The sequence below is a fragment of the Marmota marmota genome, unplaced genomic scaffold, assembly GCF_001458135.2.
Source record: "Marmota marmota marmota unplaced genomic scaffold, marMar, whole genome shotgun sequence".
In the NCBI taxonomy this organism is placed as follows: domain Eukaryota; kingdom Metazoa; phylum Chordata; class Mammalia; order Rodentia; family Sciuridae; genus Marmota; species Marmota marmota.
Window position 1 is genome coordinate 56,641,573 of NW_026000037.1, and position 24,404 is coordinate 56,665,976.

General features: G+C 32.7%; 1 protein-coding gene across 9 annotated transcripts in view; it reads left to right on the forward strand.

Annotated features, from left to right (window-relative positions):
- Ubr3 (ubiquitin protein ligase E3 component n-recognin 3) overlaps window positions 1-24,404 on the forward strand; it is a 226,280-nt gene that overhangs the window by 29,778 nt on the left and 172,098 nt on the right. For 6 of the 9 annotated variants that reach the window (XR_007350982.1, XM_048812453.1, XM_015479298.2 and 3 more), the window contains exons 2-5: window positions 6,293-6,432; window positions 9,435-9,593; window positions 14,795-14,938; window positions 15,508-15,557. Coding sequence is in view for 8 of the 9 variants with exons in the window: in XM_048812453.1 (XP_048668410.1) it covers window positions 6,293-6,432; window positions 9,435-9,593; window positions 14,795-14,938; window positions 15,508-15,557 (493 nt within the window). In the remaining variant the exon portion in view is untranslated. Of the gene's footprint in view, window positions 1-6,292; window positions 6,433-9,434; window positions 9,594-14,794; window positions 14,939-15,507; window positions 15,558-24,404 lie in introns of those variants that run through there. The other 3 variants (XM_015479299.2, XM_015479304.2, XM_048812452.1) reach the window with 2 other exon arrangements.

Sequence of the window (24,404 nt, forward strand, 5' to 3'; positions counted from 1 at the left end):
AAAAAAAGAGTCAGTTATTTCAGCAGATACCACAAGATGTTTTTTTCTAGTTATTCACTTTGTTTTAATAATAAAATGAATTGCCTTTATTAGAGAACTGGAACATCTTTTCATATGCTTATTGGCTAATCAGAATTTATTTTATGAATTGTTCATGTCATTGTGTGATTTTTTTTTCTACTGAATTGCTTTTGTGTTCATTTTATTTTTGTGTGTGTGTGTTTGTGTGTGTGTGGTGCTGGGGATTGAACCCAGGGCCTTGTGCATATGAGGCAAGAACTCTGCCAATTGGACTATATCCCCAGCCCTCCTATTAATTTTTGAGAGGTTTGTATCATAAATAATAATCTTTTGTCTGTTTTAGATAAGTATTTTTTCCTGTTTCTTATTGTTACATAGAAGCTTTTGATTTATATAGACAATTTTTGTTCTTTTATAGCTTTAGTTTCAAGTCTTACTTAGATATGCTTTCTCTGAGGTAATGTAGGAGAATAGTTAATTTTCTTCCAGATTCCTTTCTTTACATTTGATTTTTGTGTGAGTGGGGGTTGGGGTGCTGGGGAATGAACCAGAGCCTTGAACATGCTAGGCAAGCACTTTACCACTAAGTCACACCTCCACTGCCCACATTTGATTTTTAATGTATTTGAAATATATTTTGTATATGGTATAACATAGTAATCAGATTTACTTCCTGTGTTTAAAAGTGAATTTTTCCTTAAGCAATTTATTAAAATCTTATACTTACCATATTGAATTGAGATGCATATGTTAAATTTACAAATTTACATATTTAGGGCTCCATTGTGGTCTATATGCTATGTTATTAAATTACCAGGAAGTTTTAATTAAAATAGTTTTGTACTGTGTTTTAAGGTCAAATTCATTATCATTGGGCTGGAGTTGTGGCTCAGTGGTAGAGTGCTTGCCTAGCACATGTGAGGCACTGGGTTTGATCCTCAGCAACACATAAAAATACATAAATAAAGGTATTGTGTTAATCTACAATTTAAAAAATATAAAAAAATTTATTATTATTAATCATTTTCCCAGTGTTGCTATTATTTTTGACACATTTGCTTTTTAACTTTAGAATTAGCATATGATTAATTTAAATCTAATGGCATTATGTTTGAGGAACTGCCTTTTTTTCTCTTTTTAAAATACAATCAGTTTTTCAGGTGTAGGGTAGTCTTTGAAAATGGAAAGGAGATCAGCAGAGTAGATAAAAGGGTCTGGGGGAGGGAGGAGGGAAGGGAAAGGAGAAAAACAGGGGAATGGTGTTGGCCAAATTATATTGTTGTAAGAAAAAAAAAACAAACCAAACCAAAATAAAATCAGTTTTTCTATGTAGGAGTGTAATTTTTCTCTATTCAAATCTTCATTGATTTTTAGCTAAGATACTTTGTGTACACTTCTTATTAAGTGTATTTCTAGGCATTTTACATATTTAATGTGGTAATTTTGTGTATGTTAACAAAGTAATGGATTTGTAATTATTTGGATTGTCATTATAGAATAGTTTACATCATTTTTGCTCAAGTGTACTAGTTGTACTTTAAAATGAGTATGAACAGGTATAGAAGGAAGGCATATAGTTTAAAAAGTTTTATTTATTTATTTATTTTACAGTAGAATGCATTTTGACATATAGTACACAAATGGAGCACAGCTTCCCATTTAATTGGCTGTACATGGTTCAGAGTCACTCCGTTATTGTAATCATAGGTGTATATAGGAAAATAATGTCTGTCTCATTCTATCATCCTTCCCATCCCCACAAACCCACCCCTCCCCTCGCTCTCCTGTACACAAATCAAAATTCCTTCATTATTCCCTATCCCTTCGCCCCAATATGGATCACTTCTCAGAGAAAACATTCAGCTTTTGGTTTGTTGGGATTAATTTATTTCACTTAGCATGATAGTCTCTAGTTCCATCCATTTACCTGCAAATGCCATAATTTCATTCTTCTTTAAGGCTGAGTAATATTCTATTGTGTATATTTTCTTTATCCATTCATCCATTGAAGGGCATCTAGGTTGTTTCCATAGTTTAGCTATTGTGAATAAAGCTGCTATAAATATTGATGTGGCTGCGTCACTGTAGTATGCTGATTTTAAGTCCTTTGGGTATAAACTGAGGAGTGGGATAGCTGGGTCAAATGATGGATCCCTTCCCGGTTTTCTGAGAAATCTCGATATTGTTTTCCAGAGTGGTTGCTCCAATTTGTAGTCCCATCGACAATGTATAAGTACACCTTTTCTTCCACATCCTCACCCACACTTATTATTGCTTGTATTCAATTGCCATTCTGACTGGAGAGAAATGAAATTTTAGTTTTGATTTGCATTTCAGTAATTACTAGAGATGATGAACATTTTTTCATATGTTTTTTGGTCAATTGTATTTCTTCTTCTATAAAGTGTCTGTTCAGCTCCTGGCCTGTTTATTGATTGTTTTTTTTTTTTTTTTTCTGCCATGTTTATTTTTTAGTTGTAGTTGGACACAATACCTTTAATTAATTTATTTATTTATGTGGTGCTGAGGATTGAACCCAGGGCGTCATACCTGCTAGCGAGCGCTCTACCTCTGAGCCACAATTCCAGCCCATGTTTTTAAGTTTTTTGAGTTCTTTATATATCCTGGAGATTAGTGCTCTGCCTGAGGTGTGTACAGTAAAGATTTTTTCCCATTCTATAGGCTCTCTCATCATGTTATTGTTTCCTTTGCTGAGAAGAAGCTTTTTGTTTGCATCCATCTCATTTATTGATTCTTGATTTTACTTTTTGCACTTTAGGAGTCTTATTACTATATAATGAAGATTTGGGCATACTCTTTTTTCTATTAGTTGCAGGGTCTATGTTCTAGTGTCTAAGTCTTTGACCCATTTTAAGTTGATTTTTGTGCAGGGTGAGAGATAGAGGTTCAATTTCATTCTGCTGCATATGGATTTTTGGTTTTCTCAGCACCATTTGTTGAATAGGCTGTTTTCCACTATATGTTTTTGGTGCCTTTGTCTAGTAGGAGATAACTGTATTTATGTGGGTTTGTATCCATGTCTTCTATTCTGTACCATTGGTCTACATGTCTATTTTGGTGCCAATACCTTGACATTTTTGTTACTGTTGCTCTGTATTGTAACTTAAGGTCTGGTATTATGATGCCTCCTGCTTTACTATTCCTGCTAATGACTGCCTTGGCTATTCTGGATCTCTTATTTTTCTAAAAGAATTTCATGATTGCATTAAATCTATATAACAGTTTTGGTAGTATGGCCATTTTGACTATATTAATTCTTTCTATCCCAGAGCATGAGAGATCTTTCCATCTTCTGAGGTTTTCTTTGATTTCTTTCTTTAGTGTTCTGTAATTTTCATTGTCTTTTACCTCTTTTGTTAGATTGATTCTCAAGTATTTTATTTTTTTAGGCCATTGTGAATGGGGTGGTTTTCCTAATTTTTCTTGCATTGTATTCATCGCTTATGTATAGAAATGCATTTGATTTATGGATATTGATTTTATATACTGCTGCTTTGCTGAATTCATTTATTACTTCTAGAAGTTTTTTTTTTTTTTATTTTTTAGTTATCGGCGGATACAACATCTTTGTTTTGTATGTGGTGCTGAGGATTGAACCCGGGCCGCACGCATGCCAGGCGAGCACGCTACCGCTTGAGCCACATCCCCAGCCCAACTTCTAGAAGTTTTCTGATGGACTTTTTTGGATTTTCTAAATATAGAATCGGGGCTGGGGATGTGGCTCAAGCGATAGCGCAATTGCCTGGCATGTGCGGGGCACTGGGTTTGATCCTCAGCACCACATACAAATAAAATAAAGATGTTGTGTCCACTGAAACTAAAAAATAAATATTAAAAAATTCTCTCTCTCAAAAAATTAAAAAAAATAAATATAGAATCATGTTATCAGCAAATAGTGATAGTTCTTCTTTTCCTATGTGTATTCCTTTATTTTTTTTCACCTGATTGCTCTAGCTAGAGTTTTAAGGACTATATGGAATAGAAGTGGTGAAAGAGAATATCCCTGTGTTGTTCTAGATTTTAGAGGGAATGTTTTCAATTTTTCTCCATTCAGATTGATGTTGGCCTTGGGCTTAGCATAGATAGCTTTTACAATGTTGAGTTATGTTCCTCCTATCCCTAGTTTTTCTAGTGTTTTGAACATGAACAGGAGCTGTATTTTGTCAAGTGCTTTCTCAGCATCTATTGAGATAACCTATGATTCTTGTCTTTAAGTCTTTTGGTGTGATGAATTGATTTCCATATGTTGAACCAACCTTGTATCCCTGGGGTGAATCCTACTTGATTGTGGTGTACTATCTTTTTAATATTTTTTTATGTGATTTGCCAGAAGTTTATTGAGAATTTTGTGTCTGTGTTCATCAGTGATATCCATCTGAAGTTTTCTTTCTTTGATGTGTCTTTGCCTGGTTTTAGAATCAGGGTTTAACCTCTTGGAATGAGTTTGATAGGTTTCTGTCCTTTTCTATTTTATGGAATATCTAGAAGAGTATTGGTATTAATTCCTCTTTGCAGATATTGTAGAACTTGGCTGAGAATCCATCTGGTCCTGGGCTTTTCTTGATTGGTAGGCTTTTGATGGGGTCTTCTATTCCGTTGCTTGAAATTGATCTGTTTAAATTGTGTATGTCCTCCTGATTGAGTTTGAGCAGATCATATGCCTCTAGAAATTTGTCAGTGTCTTCAGGATTTTCTATTTTACTGGAGTATAAAGTTTCAAAATAGTTTCTGATTTTATCTTCTGTATTTCAACAGTGTCTGTCATGATATTTCCTTTTTATCACAAATTTTAGTAATTGGAGTTTTCTCTTTCCTTTTTGTTAGGGTGGCTAAAGGTTTATAAATTTTATTTATTTTTTAAAAGTACCAGCTTTTTGTTTTGTCAGTTTTTTGAACTGTTTCAATTTCATTAATTGAAGCCCTGATTTTAATTATTCCTGTCTTCTACTTTTGGTGTTGATTATTCTTCTTTTTCTAGGGCTTTGAGATGTAATGTCAGGTCATTTATTTGTAGATTTTTTTATTCTTTTAATGAATGAGCTCAGTGCAATGAACTTTCCTCTTAACACAGTCTTCATAGTGTCCCAGAGATTTTGATATGTTGTATTAGAGTTCTCATTTACCTCTAAGAATTTTTTTTATCTCCTCCCTGATGTCTTCTGATATCCATGCTTCATTCAATAGTTATTGTTTAGTCTTCAGGTATTTGAGTAGCTTCTATTTTTTATTTTATCATTGAGTTCTAGTTTAATTTCATTATGGTCTGATAGAATGCAGGGTAGTATTTCTATTCTTTATATTTGTATTGGCTAAGACTTGGTTTGTGGCATAACACGTGGCCTATTTTATAGAAGGATCCATGTGTTGCTGAGAAAAAAGTATATTTGCTTGTTGATGAATGAGATATTCTGGGGGCTGGGGATGTGGCTCAAGCGGTAGCGCGCTTGCCTGGCATGCGTGCGGCCTGGGTTCGATCCTCTTCACCACATACAAACAAAGATGTTGTGTCCGCCGAAAACTAAAAAATAAATATTAAAAAAAAGAGAGATATTCTGTATATATCCTTTAAGTCTAAATTATTGATTGTATTATTGAGTTCTGTGGTTTCTTTGTTTAGTTTTTGTTTGGAAGATCTATCCAGTGGTTAGAGAGGTGTGTTAAAGTCACAAGGCATACAGTTAAACGTCTGTCTTAACTTAAAAGATATAAATATATGTGTTTATTTTTTATCTATTCATTAATACAGTAAGTTAGAAGTAATTGATATATGAATTGAAAATGTAAATTCTTTGGAATGATCATTGAATTTTTATAGGTTATAAAGGAAAGAAGCAACAGTACTTGAAAGTAATAAATTGCAATTCAAAATATAAATTCTGTGATGAGATTTTGTTTTTGAATTCTAATTGGAACTTAACTAGTATGGTCTTGTCTTAGGAAAAATATCCCTGAGTGCCATTTTTTTTTTTTTTTAAAGGCCAATTAGAACTATATTCTTTTGGGAACAGTGGTGAGGCTCAGTTGTAGAGTGCTTGCCTAGCATGCATGAGGCTGTGGGTTTGATCCTTAGCACTGCAAAAAGAAAAGGGATCAACTTATTCTTTTAACTTGGTGCCTTAAAAATCATGAAGAAGGACCGTATTGACTTTATTGGCCAGTATTTTGTTTATGAATATTGGGAATGGAAGTAATATATTGTTGACCAGTTGGATATCACTGTTAATTTTTTTCTTTTTTTTTTTCATTACAGGTTTTGCAAAAGGCATCAGATTAAATCAAGTTCAAATATTCCCTGTGTTCCCAAAGACTTATTGATGATGTCTGAATATGTTCTTCCAAGATTTATTTTTTGTCTTATTCAGTACTTAAGAGACGGCTATAATGAACCAGGTATGTTTCAAACTATTCCTTGCTAGTACTCTTTATAAGTTCCTAGTTCACAAAGTTTTACATGAATAATGTGGTGAATTTTTTTAGACATTATTGTTTTTGTTTACCATTTTAAAAGAGATGACTAAATACAGAGACTGAATAAAAACACTAGAATAAATGATATTACTATAGATACCTTGTAGTAGTCATGGTTTGGTGTCAAAATGTTTTTGATGAAACTTATTTGACCTTTTGCAAATGAAGAAGTAGTCCATTTTATGGGGTTAAATTCACTTTATTTGTAATCATATTAGGATAGAGCAGAATTAAGATGCCCTGGAAATGTTTGAATTTAATTTATATTTTTAGATGATAAAAGCATTGTATTTTTTTTTCTTTCTGGTAGAAGTCTATATATTGTAATTTTTATTCCTCTTCATATAGTTTATATAATAATTTATAATAGGGTCACATTGCTCATTTCCATATTACTGGTAAAATGTGTGGGTATGTGTATCATGTTAGTATTAAAAAGAGAAAAGAAACATTCAAATTATGGGTACTCATTAAAGATTTTTTGGGTGCTGGGAATTGAACTCAGAGGCACTCAACCACTGAGCCACATCCCAACCCTATTTTGTATTTTATTTAGAGACAGGGTCTCACTGAGTTGTTTGGCACTCACTTTTGCTGAGGCTGGCTTTGAACTCTTTATCCTCCTGTATCAGTCTCCTGAGCCACTGGGATTGCAAGTGTGCGCCATCATACCTGGCTCTTTTTAAAAATATTTTTTTGGGTGTCAATGGACCTTTATTTTATGCATTTATATGTGAAGCTGAGAATTTAACCCAGTGCCTAACACATGATAGGTAAGAGCTCTACTACTGAGCTACAACCCCAGCCCGCTACAATCTTGATTAATACATTTTAGTTAAATATTTAGATTTTGTTATCTATTAAAGTTCTTAGTCTGATGTGAATTAGAGATTATCAGTGGTGTAAAATGAATTTATTAACTTTTAATGTCTTTTATATACATTTTTTAAAATTAACTTTAACTTTTTTGTTTATTTTATTTGCTGTGCTGGGGATTGGACCCAGGACTGAGCCATATCCAACCCTTTTAATTTTATTTTGAGGCAAGGTTAGTAAATTGGCCAGGCTGGCCTTGAACTTATTATCCTGCCTCAGCCTGTTGAGTCTCTGGGATTATAGGCATGTGCCACCATGCCTGGCTTGTTTTTCATTAAAAAACATGTATTTTTTAATGAAAAAAATATTTTTTTATTGGTGCTGGGGATTGAACCAGGAGTTTGTATACAATCTTTTGTTAAGTACTTCTGCTTCTCTCAGAATATATATCTTATAATACAGAAAAATATTATTTTGATTTAGTCCCAGACTACTGTTTCTTTGAGGTAACAGAACCAGATACCAGCTACCAGCTGGGTTATTGAGATTTCCTTTATTTTTAATTTTTTTGATACTGGGAATTGAACCCAGGGGTGTGCTACCACTGAATTACATTCCCAGCTTTTTAAAATTTGAGACGGGTTATCAGTAAGTTGCTTGCATATTTCTCATAAACTAGTTAACAGATTTTTTTGGAATTTACCTTTTATATTACCGGTGTTCTATTTCGGAAATGTAATAGGTTTAAGTAATTATGAGAACCTTAAAATTTAGTTTAGTCAATGACTACTTCACATAAAAGTGTACTATTGGTGATATTTAGCAGTTAAAAAGGTAGATGACATAAGTATATAGCTGTGATAATCATCTGTTACCATTATTTGAAAACATGAATGAGTAGGAACACTTTTTGTATAAAGATGAGTTTCATAAATATGGGTTCGTGAAATTTTCCTCTATTTCCTCTTTGTACTCAGCATCAATTTCTGTATAACAAACAAACAAACAAAAAAAAACAAAACCAAAAAAAAAACAGAAAAAGCAAAACAACTCCATTATTTTGTATAGAGATCACTATAAATTAATAGAAGGTAATGGAAGTTAAAGGATCTTGTGGTTTTACAGTTGCTTTGAGTTCTTTTTCTCTTTTCACACCATAATCCTTTGACCATTGTTAGAGCTTGTGTCAGAGACTTTAGAAACCAAGAGCAAATATTAATTAAATATCTGTTAATATATATAAATCACTGGGGCTGAGTATGGTGGTGCATGCTGATAATCCTAGCAGCTCAGGAGGCTGAGACAGGAGGATCTAGAGTTCAAAGTCAGCCTCAGCAATGGGTGAGGTGCTAAGCAACTCAGTGAGACCCTGTCTATAAATAAAATACAAAATAGGACTGGGGGATGTGGCTCAGTGGTTGAGAGCTCCTGAGTTCGATCTCTGTTTCCCCCCATCTCCCAAAAAAAAGATCACTGGGAAGAGTATACAAATAAATAGTATACAATATTAGCTTTCCATTGAGAAAGTAAGGTTTTAGATGCTGAATAAAGAATGAAATTAATGTCACCTTTCCTGGACATACAGGTGCTCCCTTAGCTTTCTTATATGTGTTCTTCTTTTAATCAATTATGACTCAACGCTAAAGATTTCTATTTATTTCTTCCTTTTAGATATTAACTTCTCTAAAACATCTTTTTCTTTTTATATTTAATATTCTGTGTCATTACTGTCTAAGATTTTTATCTCTCCCTTCAGCTATACTAGGCATTTTGCCTGCTGTGTTTTTATATATATATATGATATTTTTACACACATACACATATATGTACTTTTTTAGTGTGTGGTACTGGGTATTAAACACAGGGTTGCTTTCACTAAACAATATCCCCAGCCTTTTGTAGTTGCTGAGGCTGGCCTTGAACTTGTGATCCTTCTGCCTTAGCCTCCTGAGTCTCTGGGATTATAGGTATGTACCACCATGTTCTTCCTTTAGTTATCATTGATTGTACATATACACATACAAATTTTATATGTATACTTATATCTGTGTGTATATATGTATATACACACACATACACATATATACATTTTTTTTTTTTCCTTTTAGCAGCTGATGTATCATCAGAAAAAGACCTTAACAAAGTCCTTCAGCTTTTGGAACCTCAAATTTCCTTTTTAGAAGACCTAACTAAAATGGGAGGAGCAATGAGGTCTGTTCTTACGCAGGTTTTGACAAACCAACAAAACTACAAAGATCTAACTTCTGGTGAGTAAAATGTTAGATGAGAAATTTATAATTATGTTACTATAAATATACATTTTATAACTTAAAAGCAAAATGTGGATTTTTCATAGAAAACTTGAAGTTAAGAGAATTCATAGATGAGGAAGTTGAGCTCCAGAAAAATTAAATGATCTATTAAAGATCTCACAACTAATTTATTTTGAGAAGCCCAAGTCTTTCAACATTTGATGTAACATATTTTAAAAAACCCCTTTATTTTATTTATTCATTTTGTGTGTGTGTGTGTGTGTGTGTTGCTGAGAATTGAAACCAGTGCCTCACATGTGCAAGGCAAGCGCTCTGCCACTGAGCCCCTTGATGTAACATATTTATAATTATGCTTTACTGCTCTGTTTTCCAATAGTAACAACCACTTTTATGTTTATAGTTTTGGTATTTTAAATTTCTGGATTATATGGACTAGGATTTTATTATAATAAGGAGTTTAAATTATAAAACTTGGGATTACTGAATGTTTTATGTATCTGGTATACTGTAATAAAAATAGTTTAAACACCTTTAGTTTGCCCCAATTATTGTACAATAAATGCATCAATTATTTCAAAATCTTGTTATAAATATTTTAAACAGTGCTTTTTCTTACTGTTTGTGAACAACATAATTTGAAAATTAAAGTTCATCATGTTTTTTTGAGTGGTAAAATTTTCATGTGTATTGTTTACCATATTAGATGCTTATCTGATACACTTATTTCTTCAATACTTTCTTTTGACTGCTAGTACTGGGGATTGAATACTGGACCTTGTACTCATGAGGCAAGCCCTCCACCAGTGAGCTACTCCCTCAACCCTTTAAATTTTTTTTTTTTTTTTTTGTAATTTGAGATAGGACCTTGCTAAGTTGTACAGATAGGCTTCAAAATTGCAATCCTCTTTCCTCATCCTCCCAGAAACTGGGATTATAGGTGGGGTGGCATCACTATGCCTGGCTAAGTCCAAAGTTCTTATTAGGCACCCACAAGGTGCTTGACTCTGGACCAGGCACTGGAGTGTGGGGTAGGGAAGGTAATAGTAAACTTTTATTATTCTATCCTTGCTCTTATAAAACTGTGGTCTAATGAGTTAGGTTTCATTAATCAAACTAACCCCCTCTCTCAATTGTGTAATTATAAACTATAATAAGTGCTGTGAAAGTGTTGGGCAAGTGATTGTGAAAGAAAGATCCAGTTTCACTGGTGGTAGAGGCATGAAGCATCACTGCGGAAGCAGTATTTAAACTAAAACCCAATGGTTTAGAGGGAGTCATTTAACTAAAGGATGAGGGGAGTTGAGTATAAAGCCATGGAGTTGGAGTCCAGGTAGATGACATCTGCTTTTGGCTACTGGAATGGCTCTTATGTCATAACAACATAAAACTGGACAAATGATGAGGCAGCTGTTTTCAGGCTCTGGATATCAGGTAGCCCATGACTGTGAACTCAGAAGGGAAAAAAATGAGATGAGCCTCATGACAGCTCTGGGAACAACTTCCTGATTATAGAGAAACACTGGTATTGAAGCAGAGCATTGTGGTCTTGTTAAGAATGCAGAGATTAAGGTGTAGGACAGCTGATGTCATTGGAAATTATGGAGTCTTGGGGTAGAATGCTGAGATATAGTGGGGGCAGACTTGTGAGGGAGTCCTGGAAGTGCTTAGCTAAAGACTGGATTGCATATTTACAGGATGAGACTACTTAAACCTTACTACATTGATTACTATGGGATTAAAAGCAGAAAAGAAATAATAGAGGTCATGCAATGTTGGGGGACATTGGAGTTTCAGTTTGGTATTCAATCTGTGATTGAATTGTCTTCTAGAACAAAATTTAATATTCTTTAGAGGAAGGAAATAGAATCCAAAATGTTCTATAATGTGTCATGAGAATATCCAGAATATAATAAAAACTGATGAAAATATAGGAAAACAAACTGTGCTATAGGCAAGAAAAAAAAAATAGCCACCAGAAATTGATCTTAAGGTGGCCCAGATATTGGGTTTAACTCATAAAGATACGAGAGCAATTATTACAAATATATTTACCTATTTTAAATATGTTCAAGATATTTAAGGAAAATATGTTCAAAGAATTAGGAAATGTGTAAATTAATGAGTGAAGTGATAGGAATCTTAGCACAGAATGTAAACAAAAAGAACCAAAGTGAAATTCTAGAACAAAGGTTTGTTAAATTCAATAACTGAATTAAAAAATTCACTTCATTGGCTTAGTAGCAGCTTTGATAGGGTAGAGAAGTCAGTGAATTTCAAGGTGAATCAATAGACTAGACAGAAAGAAAAATGATTAAAGAAAATATACAAATAGAAAGAAAATCACACATAGATCTTTCCTAGATTCCAGGCAAAAGGACGAGTGTCTGGAAATATCTATGGATGGAAATGAGCCTATTTTTAAGGGACTATAAAGGCCAAGGTGGTTGATGTGAAATGAATAGGGGGGATTGTGTCGCAAATAAGACTCCTACATTAGATTAGATCCAGATCAGACAGGTTCTCATGGTCCATGTAAAATTTTCTATTTTGTTCTGAATGTGGTGGGACGTCATGGAAATATTTTAACCTTAAGAGTGAGATGATCAGATATGTATTTTAAAAAGGTGACTTGTTTTGCCAGCAGTTAATTGGAAGGTACAAGAAAAGCAGCTCAAGGGGCAGAAGTCTAGGGTAAAGACGATGGTGGCTTGTGCTTGAGTTTTGGTGATGAAACTGGAGAGAGGTGAAGTTCATATCTGGACATCTGTTATTTCTTATCCTAGAAAATGGTTTGTTATTCAGAAATTATCAACTATTGAGAAAGAGAACAAACAGGTTGTTCTTAATCATTGGAGGAATGTATATTTTAGGAATATTTTGTGATAGTTTTCCCCTTTTGTTTAAACAATTTTTAAAAATATTGTTTTAGATATTGATGGAAAAAAGTATTCATTTATTTATATGTTGTACTGAGAATCGAACCCAGTGCCTTGCACATTCTAGGCAAGTGTTCTATCACTGAGCCACAACCCCAGTCCTAAACAATTTTTAAAAATTCTTATTTCCCAGGGGCTGGGGATGTGGCTCAAGTGGTAGGGCACTGGCCTGGCATGCGAGAGGCACTGGGTTCGATTCTCAGCACCACATAAAAATAAAGATATTGTGTCCACCTAAAACTAAAAAATAAAATATAAAAAAAATCTTATTTCCTGAAGTTAATAGCAACAATTCTTAACTTTTAATGATGGAAATCAAATTAGATTTTAATTCAAAAGCTTTGAATTTGCAGTCTAGATTCCCTTCTATGTGAAACTGGCTAGCTATATTATCTTTTCTTTAAAAAATATTTTTTGTTATACAAGGGTACAATATCTTTATTTTGTTTATTTATTTTTATGTGGTGCTAAGGATCGAACCCAGGGTCTGTCACACATGCGAGGCGAGTGCTCTACCACTGAGCCACAACCCCAGCCCCACTATATTGTCTTTTTAAGCCTCAAGTTTCTTACTTAAAAAAAATGGTGGTTATATATTTATTTTTCTCAGGGTTATTGTGAGGGGTTGACTTAGATGAACATTTAGCATTATTGAAGTCAATATGTGGCTTGTATTATTCAGCAGATATTTAGTAATTTCTTTTTCTTTTTTTCCCATGAAGCTGGGGATCAAACCCAAGGCCTCACACATACTAGGCAAGTGCTCTACCTCTGACTGAGCTATACCCTCCAGGCCTGAATCATTTCTTATACAGAACTCTGAAAGTTCTTTGTTCTTTTTTTTTAAATTTATTTTTTAGTTATAGATGTATATATAGTTTTATTTATTTTTATGTGGTGCTGAGGATCGAACCCAGTGCCTCACATGTGCAAGGCAGGCAGTCTGCCACTGAGCCACAACCCCAGCCCAAGTCTTTGTTTTTCATAAACTAATTCTTTATTCTTCATAAACTGGAATTGAAGAAGGAAATTCCCATTTGTTTAGTCTGTGTTGGAGTTTTAAAAAAATTTTTATTTTTTAATCAAGGGCAGATAGAGATTGAAAATTATAAAACAAAACAAGAATAAGGAAACCAAATAAAAGAGAAAAGCTCAGCAAATATTAAACTAATTTATATAATCAGAGAGATTCACAGTTTAAGATGCATAATCTACTATGAAGAGGTGAATGCCAAGGAAATTTGCCTTGATGTAGAAAATAATTGTTTCACTTAAAAAACTCTTAATTATCAATCTGTTTTTCTTTTACTATTATTCCACCCTCCATAATACATTAAAAAGCAAAAACAAAACTATACTTCTAATTCCTTAAATGTGATTGACACAGGAATTAAAATAATTTAATTTGTAGTATTTGAAAATTCCATTCAGGTGTTATCTCTTCAAAAAAAAGCTTTTTCTAGGTATTGTGCTTTGAATAAGTTTGAATGCTTGGAATTACAAGATCACAGATTGACAGACCATGTGGTGAAGTCTGCCACATAATTTTCATCTGTTGTATTATCTGCTTCGCTTCTCTCCTCGACTCTTCTCTTCTCTTCTCTTCTCTTCTCTTCTCTTCTCTTCTCTCTTTCACACTCTCTCTAAATATTGGTACTGGGGATAGAACCCAGGGGTGCTTTACCATTGAACTACATCCCCAGCACTTTTTATGTTTCATTTTTGAGACTGGGTCTCACCAAGTTTGCAGTGTTGGCCTTGAAATTGGGAATTCTCCTATCAGCCTCCTGAGTGGCTGGGATTAGAGGCATGTGCCTGGCTGTTTATTTTTCTTTACCACTGATTTTAAAGTTCTTGAAGGTTAGAATCATGCTTCATTATTATTTTTTTTATTTTTATATTCTAATTTGTTTTTTAAAAATTTTTTATTTTGCTATATATGACAGAATGCATTACAATTTGTATTACAATGTAGAGCACAATTTTTCATATCTCTGGTTGTATACAAAGTATATTCTCTCATTTATTTTGACACCAGCTGCTATTTTCCTATTTGTTACAAGTATCCTGTGCCTTTTGGAATTATTAATAACAAACACAAGCACAAAAATATTATCTGAAGCTATTTTATGTTGTTCCACTTCCAGTAGAATATTCACCTATTTTATCATGTGTATATTAATTAATGAGATGACTGTATTTAGATTTTAAATGGAATATATATATATTTTTTAATTTTAAATTTGTTTTAAATATTAGGACCTGGAGAAAATGCTTGTGCAAAGAAAAGTCATGAAAAGTACCTTATAGCTTTGAAGAGCTCTGGACTCACATATCCTGAGGATAAGCTTGTATATGGTATTCAGGAGCCATCTGCTGGTACTAGCACTCTGGCAGTTCAAGGTTTGTATAAGTATTTAGTTTGAGCAGTAGTGACTTTTCTGTATTAAAACAAAAATAACAACAATAAAACCCCTGAAATGTTCATTATTGAACAAATTTATTTTGAGCTAAAACAGTGTCATTTTTTTTTTTACAAGAAAACTATTATAAATTTAGAAGCAAGAAAGAATAAATTGGCTAAAGAAAAAATATATTTTTCTCGAATGGAATTTGGTTACTTTTATAAGGTTCTGGTTCTAACTCATGAGAAATGTACCACTTGGTATTTAAGAGTGTCCCAAAACTTTATTGGCTTAGTATTTTAATAAATCATGGTTTAAAACTAAAAAAAAAAAACCAAACACCATTTGTAATTATTAAATCTTGAGATTTTTCCATTGAAGTATTAAACCTATTAGGCCCAAATTTATCTAAGATAAATGTTGACCTTTGCCAAGATAACTGTTAAAACGAGGTGTCTTAATACAACAAAACTTAGCTTTTTGATATTTATATGTCTCAAAATAATTTTAAAGTAAATCAATATATAACAACTATGAAGGGCAACTTTTTTTTCCTCCCTTCTAAAGGTTTTGCAGGTGCAACAGGAACATTGGGACAAGTAGATTCTTCAGATGAGGTGAGACTTAAAGTTTAAAAATTTAAAAAATAAAATTTAAAAAGTTATAGAAGTATAAAGATTTGTGTATATTATTTGATTTAAATTCCTCATTCGGTTAGACTAGAACATGGAACTGCAGAGTGATTTTTTAGGAAGCCTGATCATAAAATTACTTAGTAATAGGTCAAGGACTACAAGTAGAGTTTTATTTCTTGTTTCTAATTCATTTCTCTTTTCACAGTTTAAAAGTGGGAGATGTAAAGTAGAAGGAATACCAGTTGAGTAGAGAAAGGGAATAAGGGGAAGGAGGAGGGAGGGAATAAGGAGGTACTGGGGAATGAAACAGACCAAATTTATATTGTTATATTGTGTGCATGTATGAATATGTAACAGTGAATCCCACTAATATGTATAATTATAATGCACCAATTAAAAAAAGAACCACCCTAAAATAAATAAAAGTAAATAAAAGTAGGAGATGGATCTTTCTCCTAAGAAAATATCCCCAAATATATCTGTGTACAATGAATTTTGTATGTTCAATGAAATTGTCTTAAAAAATTTAAGTCTAGAATAAATTATTAAAAGAATATGAATTTGGGAAAAGGGAGGAACTATGGAATGAAATTTACAAAATTATGCTATGTACATATATGAATATACCTCAAGTGAATTCCATCTATATGGATGTCTATAAAGCATCAGTTAAAAAATAACACAAAACCAGTAGAATAGTCAATAGGGGAAGGGAAGAAGAGGGGGAAAGAGGAAACTACTGGGGACTGAAATGGAGCAAATTAGATTCTGTGCATGTATGATTATGTCAAAATGAACCCCACTATTACAAATAACTATAATACACTAATAAAAACGTTTAAGAAACAGAATATGAATTGTAATCATTTTTCTAATCTTATAATAAAGGTAATGCCTTACATGAACGATTACTTAAAAAAAGTGCTATATTTGGAAGTAGATCGTCAATTAGAAATTTTGGTTTTTATATTGTTGGTTAGTAAATATTTCTAATAAATCCTTTATTATCATCTCATTTTGTAAGTACATGAAAAAATTGCTTTATTACTTTTGTTTATAATCTGTATTCTTAAAAAATTATAAAGTTTATATATATTTCTATGGAATAATACTTTTAATGGCTAAAAATTAAAAAAATTACATTTAAGCATACACAAGTATACCAAATGCTTCTTTTGGAAGGATAGTTTCTGTTATAGAATCTTGTAATTAATTTAATGCCTAGGATTTAAATTTTATATGAATATTTTCTCTCAAAAAATCCTCCCCAAAATGCAACATTTGAAGCTTCAGTTTGGACAATTTTGAAGAATTTTCATCAGATTGGACATGCAGTTAGTATGCCCTTAGGAATTTGACTTTGAAATTAGGCTGCCTGAGTTTGAATTCTGGCTTCTGTACTAATTAGTATTGTGACCTTGGGCGAGTGTCTTAACCTCTCTATGCTTAGATTTTCTCATCTATAAAATGGAGATACTAGTTTTTAGTTCATAGGAATATTAAGAGGGTTGAATGGGTTAATACATTAACCATTTAGAGCTGGGCAAGATAGGGCATACCTGTAACCACAGCTTTTTGTAGTTTTTACATTTATCACGTTTTCCAATGGAATAAAAATGAAATCATTTAGACATTTGAAAATGTAAGAATTTGAATCACTGTAATCCCAGTGACTCAGGAGACTGAAGCAGGAAGATTGAAAATTTGCGGCCAGCCTCAGCAATTTAGTAGGGTCCTAAGCAACTTGGAAACCCTGTCTTAAAATGAAAATGGCTGCAGATGTAGCTCAGTGGTAAAGTGCCCCTGGGTTCAATCTTCATTACCAAAAAAAAAGGAAGAAGAATTTGAAGTACAATATTTAACTGGAAGTTGATTGAAGGGACATGTACTTTATTTATTTATTTTTTTAAGAGCATCATTAGGATCATCATTTTGTTTCCTTTTAGTGTGCAATTAGTTCTTCATGTATTCCTCAAGACATTACAATATATACCCTGAAAAGAACTTGAGCTTTAGAGTCAAGACTAAGTTTGAATTTTTGCTCATAATGTCCCTATGATTTTTGCAAAGTCATTTAACTTCTGAACATTAATTTCTTTGTTAAAAGACGGTAATTCTAATGTTAGCAATGGTCCCTGTTATTGACCAGGCATATATGTGGATTTTTATGTATGCTTTCTATCCTATTGTCTTATGTATATAAGGGATTCAGATATTTGAATTTTTGAGTTATTATGGATCACACTATAGAAATTTCTGCTGATATTTCTTTTTTCTTTTTTTTTTAAACATTTTTAGTTGTAGATGGACACAATACCTTTATTTTGTTTAGTTTTTTTTTTTTATTGGTGCTGGGAAACAAACCCAGTGCCTCATCCATGCTAGGCAAGTGCTCTACCACTGAGCCACAACCCAAGCTCTGCTGATATTTTTAGGAACTAGTTACTAATGCATGGTTTAAAAACAATGAAGTTTGCTTCCAAATATAGATTAAAATTACTGATGTAATGTGAATACATTGTAGTTGTTTTTGCTGGACAATTAAAATAAAAGTTTTTTCTCCACCCTTTCTAATACAGGCCCCTCAGTTAGTTAATAGTTTGAATGTCTTTGACAGGCCCATTTCTGTGTAGTTAAATAACTATTTTTACAAAAATGTATAGTGTGTGTGTGTGTGTGTGTGTGTGTGTGTATGTACATGCATGTGTGTAAGTAATACTGTAAAACAGTATATTGTTTTGTGACCTGCTTTTATTTACTATGTTATATAAATCCATCTTTGTATACTATTCTTTCTGTTTGCCAAATAACGTTCTAAAATATGAATAAGCCACAACTTATCCATTTTCTTAATTTCCAATTTTTACAAAAAAATATAATGCTTTAATTTCTTTTTGTGTAGATGTACAAATAGTTCTCTAAAATGTGAAATTGTGAGGTCATGGCATATAACATATCTTAAATTTTAATAGGTTATACTTTTTCTGATTATAAAAGTTACACAAGCATTTAACATGAAAAGTGAAAGACCAGTCATGTTTTAGTGACAATGTCAGGAAAATTTCTATCTTAAGATTGTGGCTTGGCACTGTGGCACATACCTGTAATCCCAGGGGCTTGGGAGGCTGAGGCAGAAGGATGGAGAGTTCAAAGCCAGCTTTAGCAACAGTGAGGTGCTAAGCAACGCAGTGAGATCCTGTCTCTAAGTAAAATACAAAAAAGGGCTGGGGATGTGGCTCAGTGGTTGAGTGCCCCTGAGTTCAATACCCAGTAAACACCCCTGCCCCCACCAAAAAAAGATTGTGATCACAATTTTCTGTATAAAATATATATTCATGTTTTATTGATGTATATACTAAGATGTTTGCTTTATGGCAATCATGTGATGTAACGAGCAAAAATGAGATTTAGGAGGAGCAATTAAAATGTTATAAAAATTATGAATGCTATAGCTAAAAGGGACCTGGAAATTTTTCATGTCTAATTTTCTTATTTATGGATGAGGAAGCTGAATTCTTTAGAATTAATCAATTCACTCACATAGTGAATTTCATGTAGTGAGTGGTAGCACTGAAACTGGACACTAAATCTCCTAATTGCTGGTCTAGTGTTCTTTCTGAAAAGTGAGTCAATCACTGTTCATTTTTGTTACTATTACAATAACTAGACTATTGTATGCAGTAAATTTTTTGAAAACTTTATGGCTTAAAATTATCATTTTATTTTGCTCATAATTTTATGACTTGGGAATTTGGGCAAGGCAGCTGGATAGTTCTCTCTTGGGATATCTTATGTGATTGCAGTTGGTTGTCGGCTGCATCTGTGATTATTTCAAGGCCAAACTCAGATGGAGGTCTAAGATAACTTACTCTCAGAGTTGACAGTCAGTGCTGGCTGTCCAGAGGGAGCTCAGGTAACTATTCATCAGTGTTTACATCTAGCTTCTCCAGCATGGTGGTCTTAAATTAGACGTCTTTACATAGTGACTGACTTCTCCCAGAAAGATCAGCCCAAGACAAAACCTGTAGAGCCATATCTGAACTAGCCCTGGAAGTTACATTGTGTTACTACACTGCATTCTATTAGTTATAAGTGACTACAATTAGCCCAGATTTAGTGGGAGGATATACAGATCCTACTTGTAGATGGGAGGAGTGCCATAGAATTTGTAAACATGTTTTATAACTTCCACAATCACATTGTGACATTAGCTATTCTTTTCATCAGATTCTCTTGATATCTAGTAGTGTCTAGTGATTATAGCTAAGTAACATCCCAATGATTGATTTTCAATTTTTCTATTTCAGTGGCATTTTTCTCCTGAGAAAAACTGTACCTAATTATGAAATAATAATGTAGCGGGATGGGGTTGTAGCTCAGTGGTACAGCACTTGCCTAGCATGTGTGAGGCACTGGGTTATATTCTCAGCACCACATAAAAATAAATAAATAAAAATAAAGGTCCATCAATAACAACAACAAAAATTAATTACTTGGGGCTAGGGTTGTGGCTCAGCAGTAGAGCGCTTCGCTTGCCTCGCATGTGCGAGACCCTGGGTTCGATCCTCAGCACCACATAAAAAAATAAACAAGTGAAATAAAGGTGTTGTGTTCAACTACAACTAAAAAATAAACATAAAAAAATTTAAGAAAAAAAATTAATTACTTAAAAATAATGATGTAGCTATTAATATGGACATATAATGACTATTGAAGGATTTTAATGAAAAGAATAATGGCTGCTATTGTACATTGAGACAATGAAAACATATTTCAGACTGAAAGATATTTAGGTAGTTTATTTTTACCATTGTAAAGTAAGAAAGGAATATTATAAAATTTTGCTTTGTTTATTGCAACTAAAGGAGTAAAACATACTTTTGAATTTAATAATGAAACTAACATTATGTGATTTGTCTGCTTGTCATTGTTGGGGTCATCTGTTTCCTCTCAGCATTTGTTTCTTATTTCTTAATGAGAGATATTATTTTATTAGGACTGTTGGCCTACATGGAAAAGAAATTTCTATTTGGGTTAGGTATCATATGCAAGAAGTGTGTTAATTGAGTATTTCCTGTAGAGGGAAACATAAAATTTGCCACTTAGCCAATTAAAAACTAATGACATTATTTTAAATTTGTATTGTACTTTTATTCTTTTCAAAGTATTTTTCACATGTATTACTTTAAAATGATCCTCAGCACCACATAAAAAAATAAACAAGTGAAATAAAGGTGTTGTGTCCAACTACAACTAAAAAATAAATATAAAAAAATTTTAAGAAAAAATTACTTAAAAATAATAATGTAGCCATTATTAAATATTTAATAATACATTATTAAATATGTAATTTTTAATATTTAAATATGTAAAATGATTAAATATGTAAGCATCAATAAAGAATGGAGTATACAGATTAAGGAGAAAAAAGATGAAGGGATAAGGTAGATAGAAAGATAAAACTATTTTATGTCATTTAAAAATTTCATTAAGGCTTTGAAGTCAGCCTGCCTGCCTGCCTCTCTCTCTTTCTCTGTTTCTTTTCGGACACTTGTAGGCACAAATGGCATGTTAGTATTTCTACCTGACATTTTATGAAAAACTGGATATGACTTAAAGACTAGAATTTCTGCACCTTTACTGTGTAAGACCCATGGGATTATGAACCAAACCCTTTTTGTGTTTTTATATACTTGTAATTTAATAAGTAAAGGAAGATAGGATGAGAAGAGGACAGCATCATCTTAATTGCTAAAAAAAATGTAGAGGTAATAATTAAAAAGTGTTTTAGGACCTAGGAATGTAGCTAAGTAGTAGATCACTTGTCCAGCGTGTGTAAGGCTCTGGGTTCCATCCCCAGTACCAAAACAATAACAACAACAACAACAACAAAACAACCCTCCCCCCCAAGCAAAGCAAACAAAAAACAAAAGAAAGAAAAAAAAATAAGTTGGAATTTCGAATTGGAAGATACTCTAGATATAATCTAATCCCAATACTTCATTTTTAAAATGAAGAAAGATTAGAAACTATTAATAACTTTTTATTTTGCAGTTTTATTTGAAGGAGTATATATATCACAGTCTACTTAATTTTATTATACAAGTTGTGTCAGCTATTGGTCTCTGCTGTCCCTAGAGGAAAAGAACATTATGTACTCAGCAGTGCTATTTATACACATTACATTCTTCATACGATTACTTCTTATTCTTTTTTTGTGTAGCTCATATGAAATAAGAGGAGAAAATGTTTGTGTTGTGTGGAACCACAAAGAAAATATATTAAGAGTACATCTTAACTATGTGAATTATTTTTAAGATTTAAATTTATATCCTTATTTGTTTTAATTTATAACCATAATCCAAATCAAAAGTAAATTATTTTATATATAAGTGGGTCTAATTAGAAAGTTTCTTAGAAGAAATAGGATCTTTTAGGTAAAGAACTTTTTTAAAAATATTTTTTTAGTTGTAGATGGACACAATATCTTTATTTTTATTTATTTATATATTTATATGTGGTGCTGAGGATTGAACCCAGGGTCTCATGCATGCGAGGCAAGTACTCTACCACTGAGCTATAAAAATACCCAGCCCCTAGGTAAAGAACTTTTCAAGAGAAGATTATTCACTGTGATATTTTTCCTTTAGCAGTATTTATTTGTCTGTTTGCAATGACCAGATCATTAATTTCTGTAACTTTGATGTATTTAGCTATTAATATAAGTGAAATAATTTAAAACACTTTTCTCCTTGGGAACTATGACCAGGTGAATGAATGTTCATTGTTAAAAAATTGAAAATATAAAAAAGTACAAGGAAGAAAACATTTACCTTCAGGCCTACCATACAGAAATAACCATTGTTTATTAATTTTGCTTGTTTACTTCTAGTCTTTTTTTCTTGCATACTTTCACATAATTGAGAGATAATCATTAGCAAAATAAAATAAGTCACTGTGTAGATAGGCTCTGAATATTCTCACCTTTATTAAAGACAGAATGTAAAAGAACAATTAAAACAAATTTGCTAAATATTAGCAAAGGTAGGATTATTGAAATTGAAAATTGGAGATGTTTTTCATAAATGAATAAGAAATAAAATAGCTTTACTTCAAAAGATATAAAGTTAAATTTTAATTTGTAATCATAAATTACATTAATGGGGAGGGGTGAGGTAGAAAATCACATAAACTTTTGGTGAGAAAGGTCTTAGACATATCTAATATATTTCTTTTCCAGTGCAGGAATTGATTTTACAACATTCCTGACAATTGGTAAGCTTCTCTGTAAACAGTTCCAGTGGTAGTGAGCTTACCTAGTTTATGGGCCAACTTGTTCCTTTGTTTAACAGTTCTTATTATTAGGAATTTCTTATCAATATTGTATAATTTCACACATTTATTCTTATTTTGTCCTCTAGAGAGATTTTTATTTTAATTGCCATATGATATTGTAAGGGTAAAAGAAATTGAAGTTAAGCGTAAAAGTTAAAGGGTAAAAGACTGGGTATTGTAAAGTTTCTAAGCTGCAAGGTCTGAGTTAAAATGTAAAGGATTAGGTATTGTTAGGTTTCTATGCTACCTGCAAAACCTGAAATTTCTGTAGCTGTTAAGACAATGCTTGGAACCGCCCAGTAAATATTCCCCCTGATTGCTTGGTTGTTTAATAATTCAGGGCTCTGTGTGATCTCGCATGTAGGCATTGCAGGGTCTAGACCAATCAGTTTGAATGTGTACCCTGTTTAGAACTGACCTATCACCCCTGCCCGAACTGTTCCCGCCAATGTATGTACTAATCAAGTCTAAGAATTGTTGTTTGACTTTCCTGCGGTGTATAATGATTTGTTAAAGGAGACTGTGATGTATGTAAAATCCCCGCCCTCCCCAAAAAAAGTGTACTTAAGCAGTGCTCAGCCCCTGCTCGGGGCTCTGGGCTGTTCTCCCTTCTTGAGTGGGCACGGAGCCCTAGCATGCTAGATCATTAAATCCCCTTCTGCCAATTGCATGAGTGGTCACTTGGTGGTCTCTTTCTCCGACGCTTCGCCGGACCCTTACAATACCCCTTTAAATATCTACCTTTATTTAATATTCTCTGTTGTGCATAGCTTTTTCTTTTCATCTATTTAGTAAATTCATTTCCATTTAAAATCTATGATCTGGTTCTGTGCACAGTGAAGAGACATCTTTTGATAAGAATACTGTGCCTTCATTTAGGCCTAAAGTTTTTTGCTAGCCTGTTAGTAGCTATTTTAAACTGTTGGCAGGAGCCACAGTGGTCAAATAAAATGCCTAGGGTGTTCACTCCCCTCCCCTTCCAGTTCACAACTAACAAGTTAAAGCTTCCTTTGTTCTTGTAAAGTTGATTTAAAGTCTCAGATTACAGTGGTTTACTTAAATCTTTAAGTTTTATTTTATTCCAGTTTTTCAAGATCTCTTTTGGATTTTATTTTTATTAAATAGTCTCATTTTTTTTGAGTATTATTTTAATCAGCTGTGAATTTACCTGACTTCTTTTTATGGGGTTTGTATTTTTCATTTGCTTAGTAATTCATCAAAGAAAAAAAGGACTAATTTGAATTGAGAAACTCTTTATTGTGGTCATGATAACTGTTTTGCTATAATGAATATATTATATAGGGATTTTATATACTGGTAGTTGAATATGTTTTTCTTGTCTCAGGTCTAATTGTCTCTTCTCTAAAATAATTTGCACCTATGTCCATAGTTTGTCCCAGAAACACTTGCAGCAATGGTGCCTTGCCCCCAGGGACTAGTAAAATTCTAGAAGGGGGCTGGGGTTATGGCTCAACGGTAGAGCACACTCCTTGC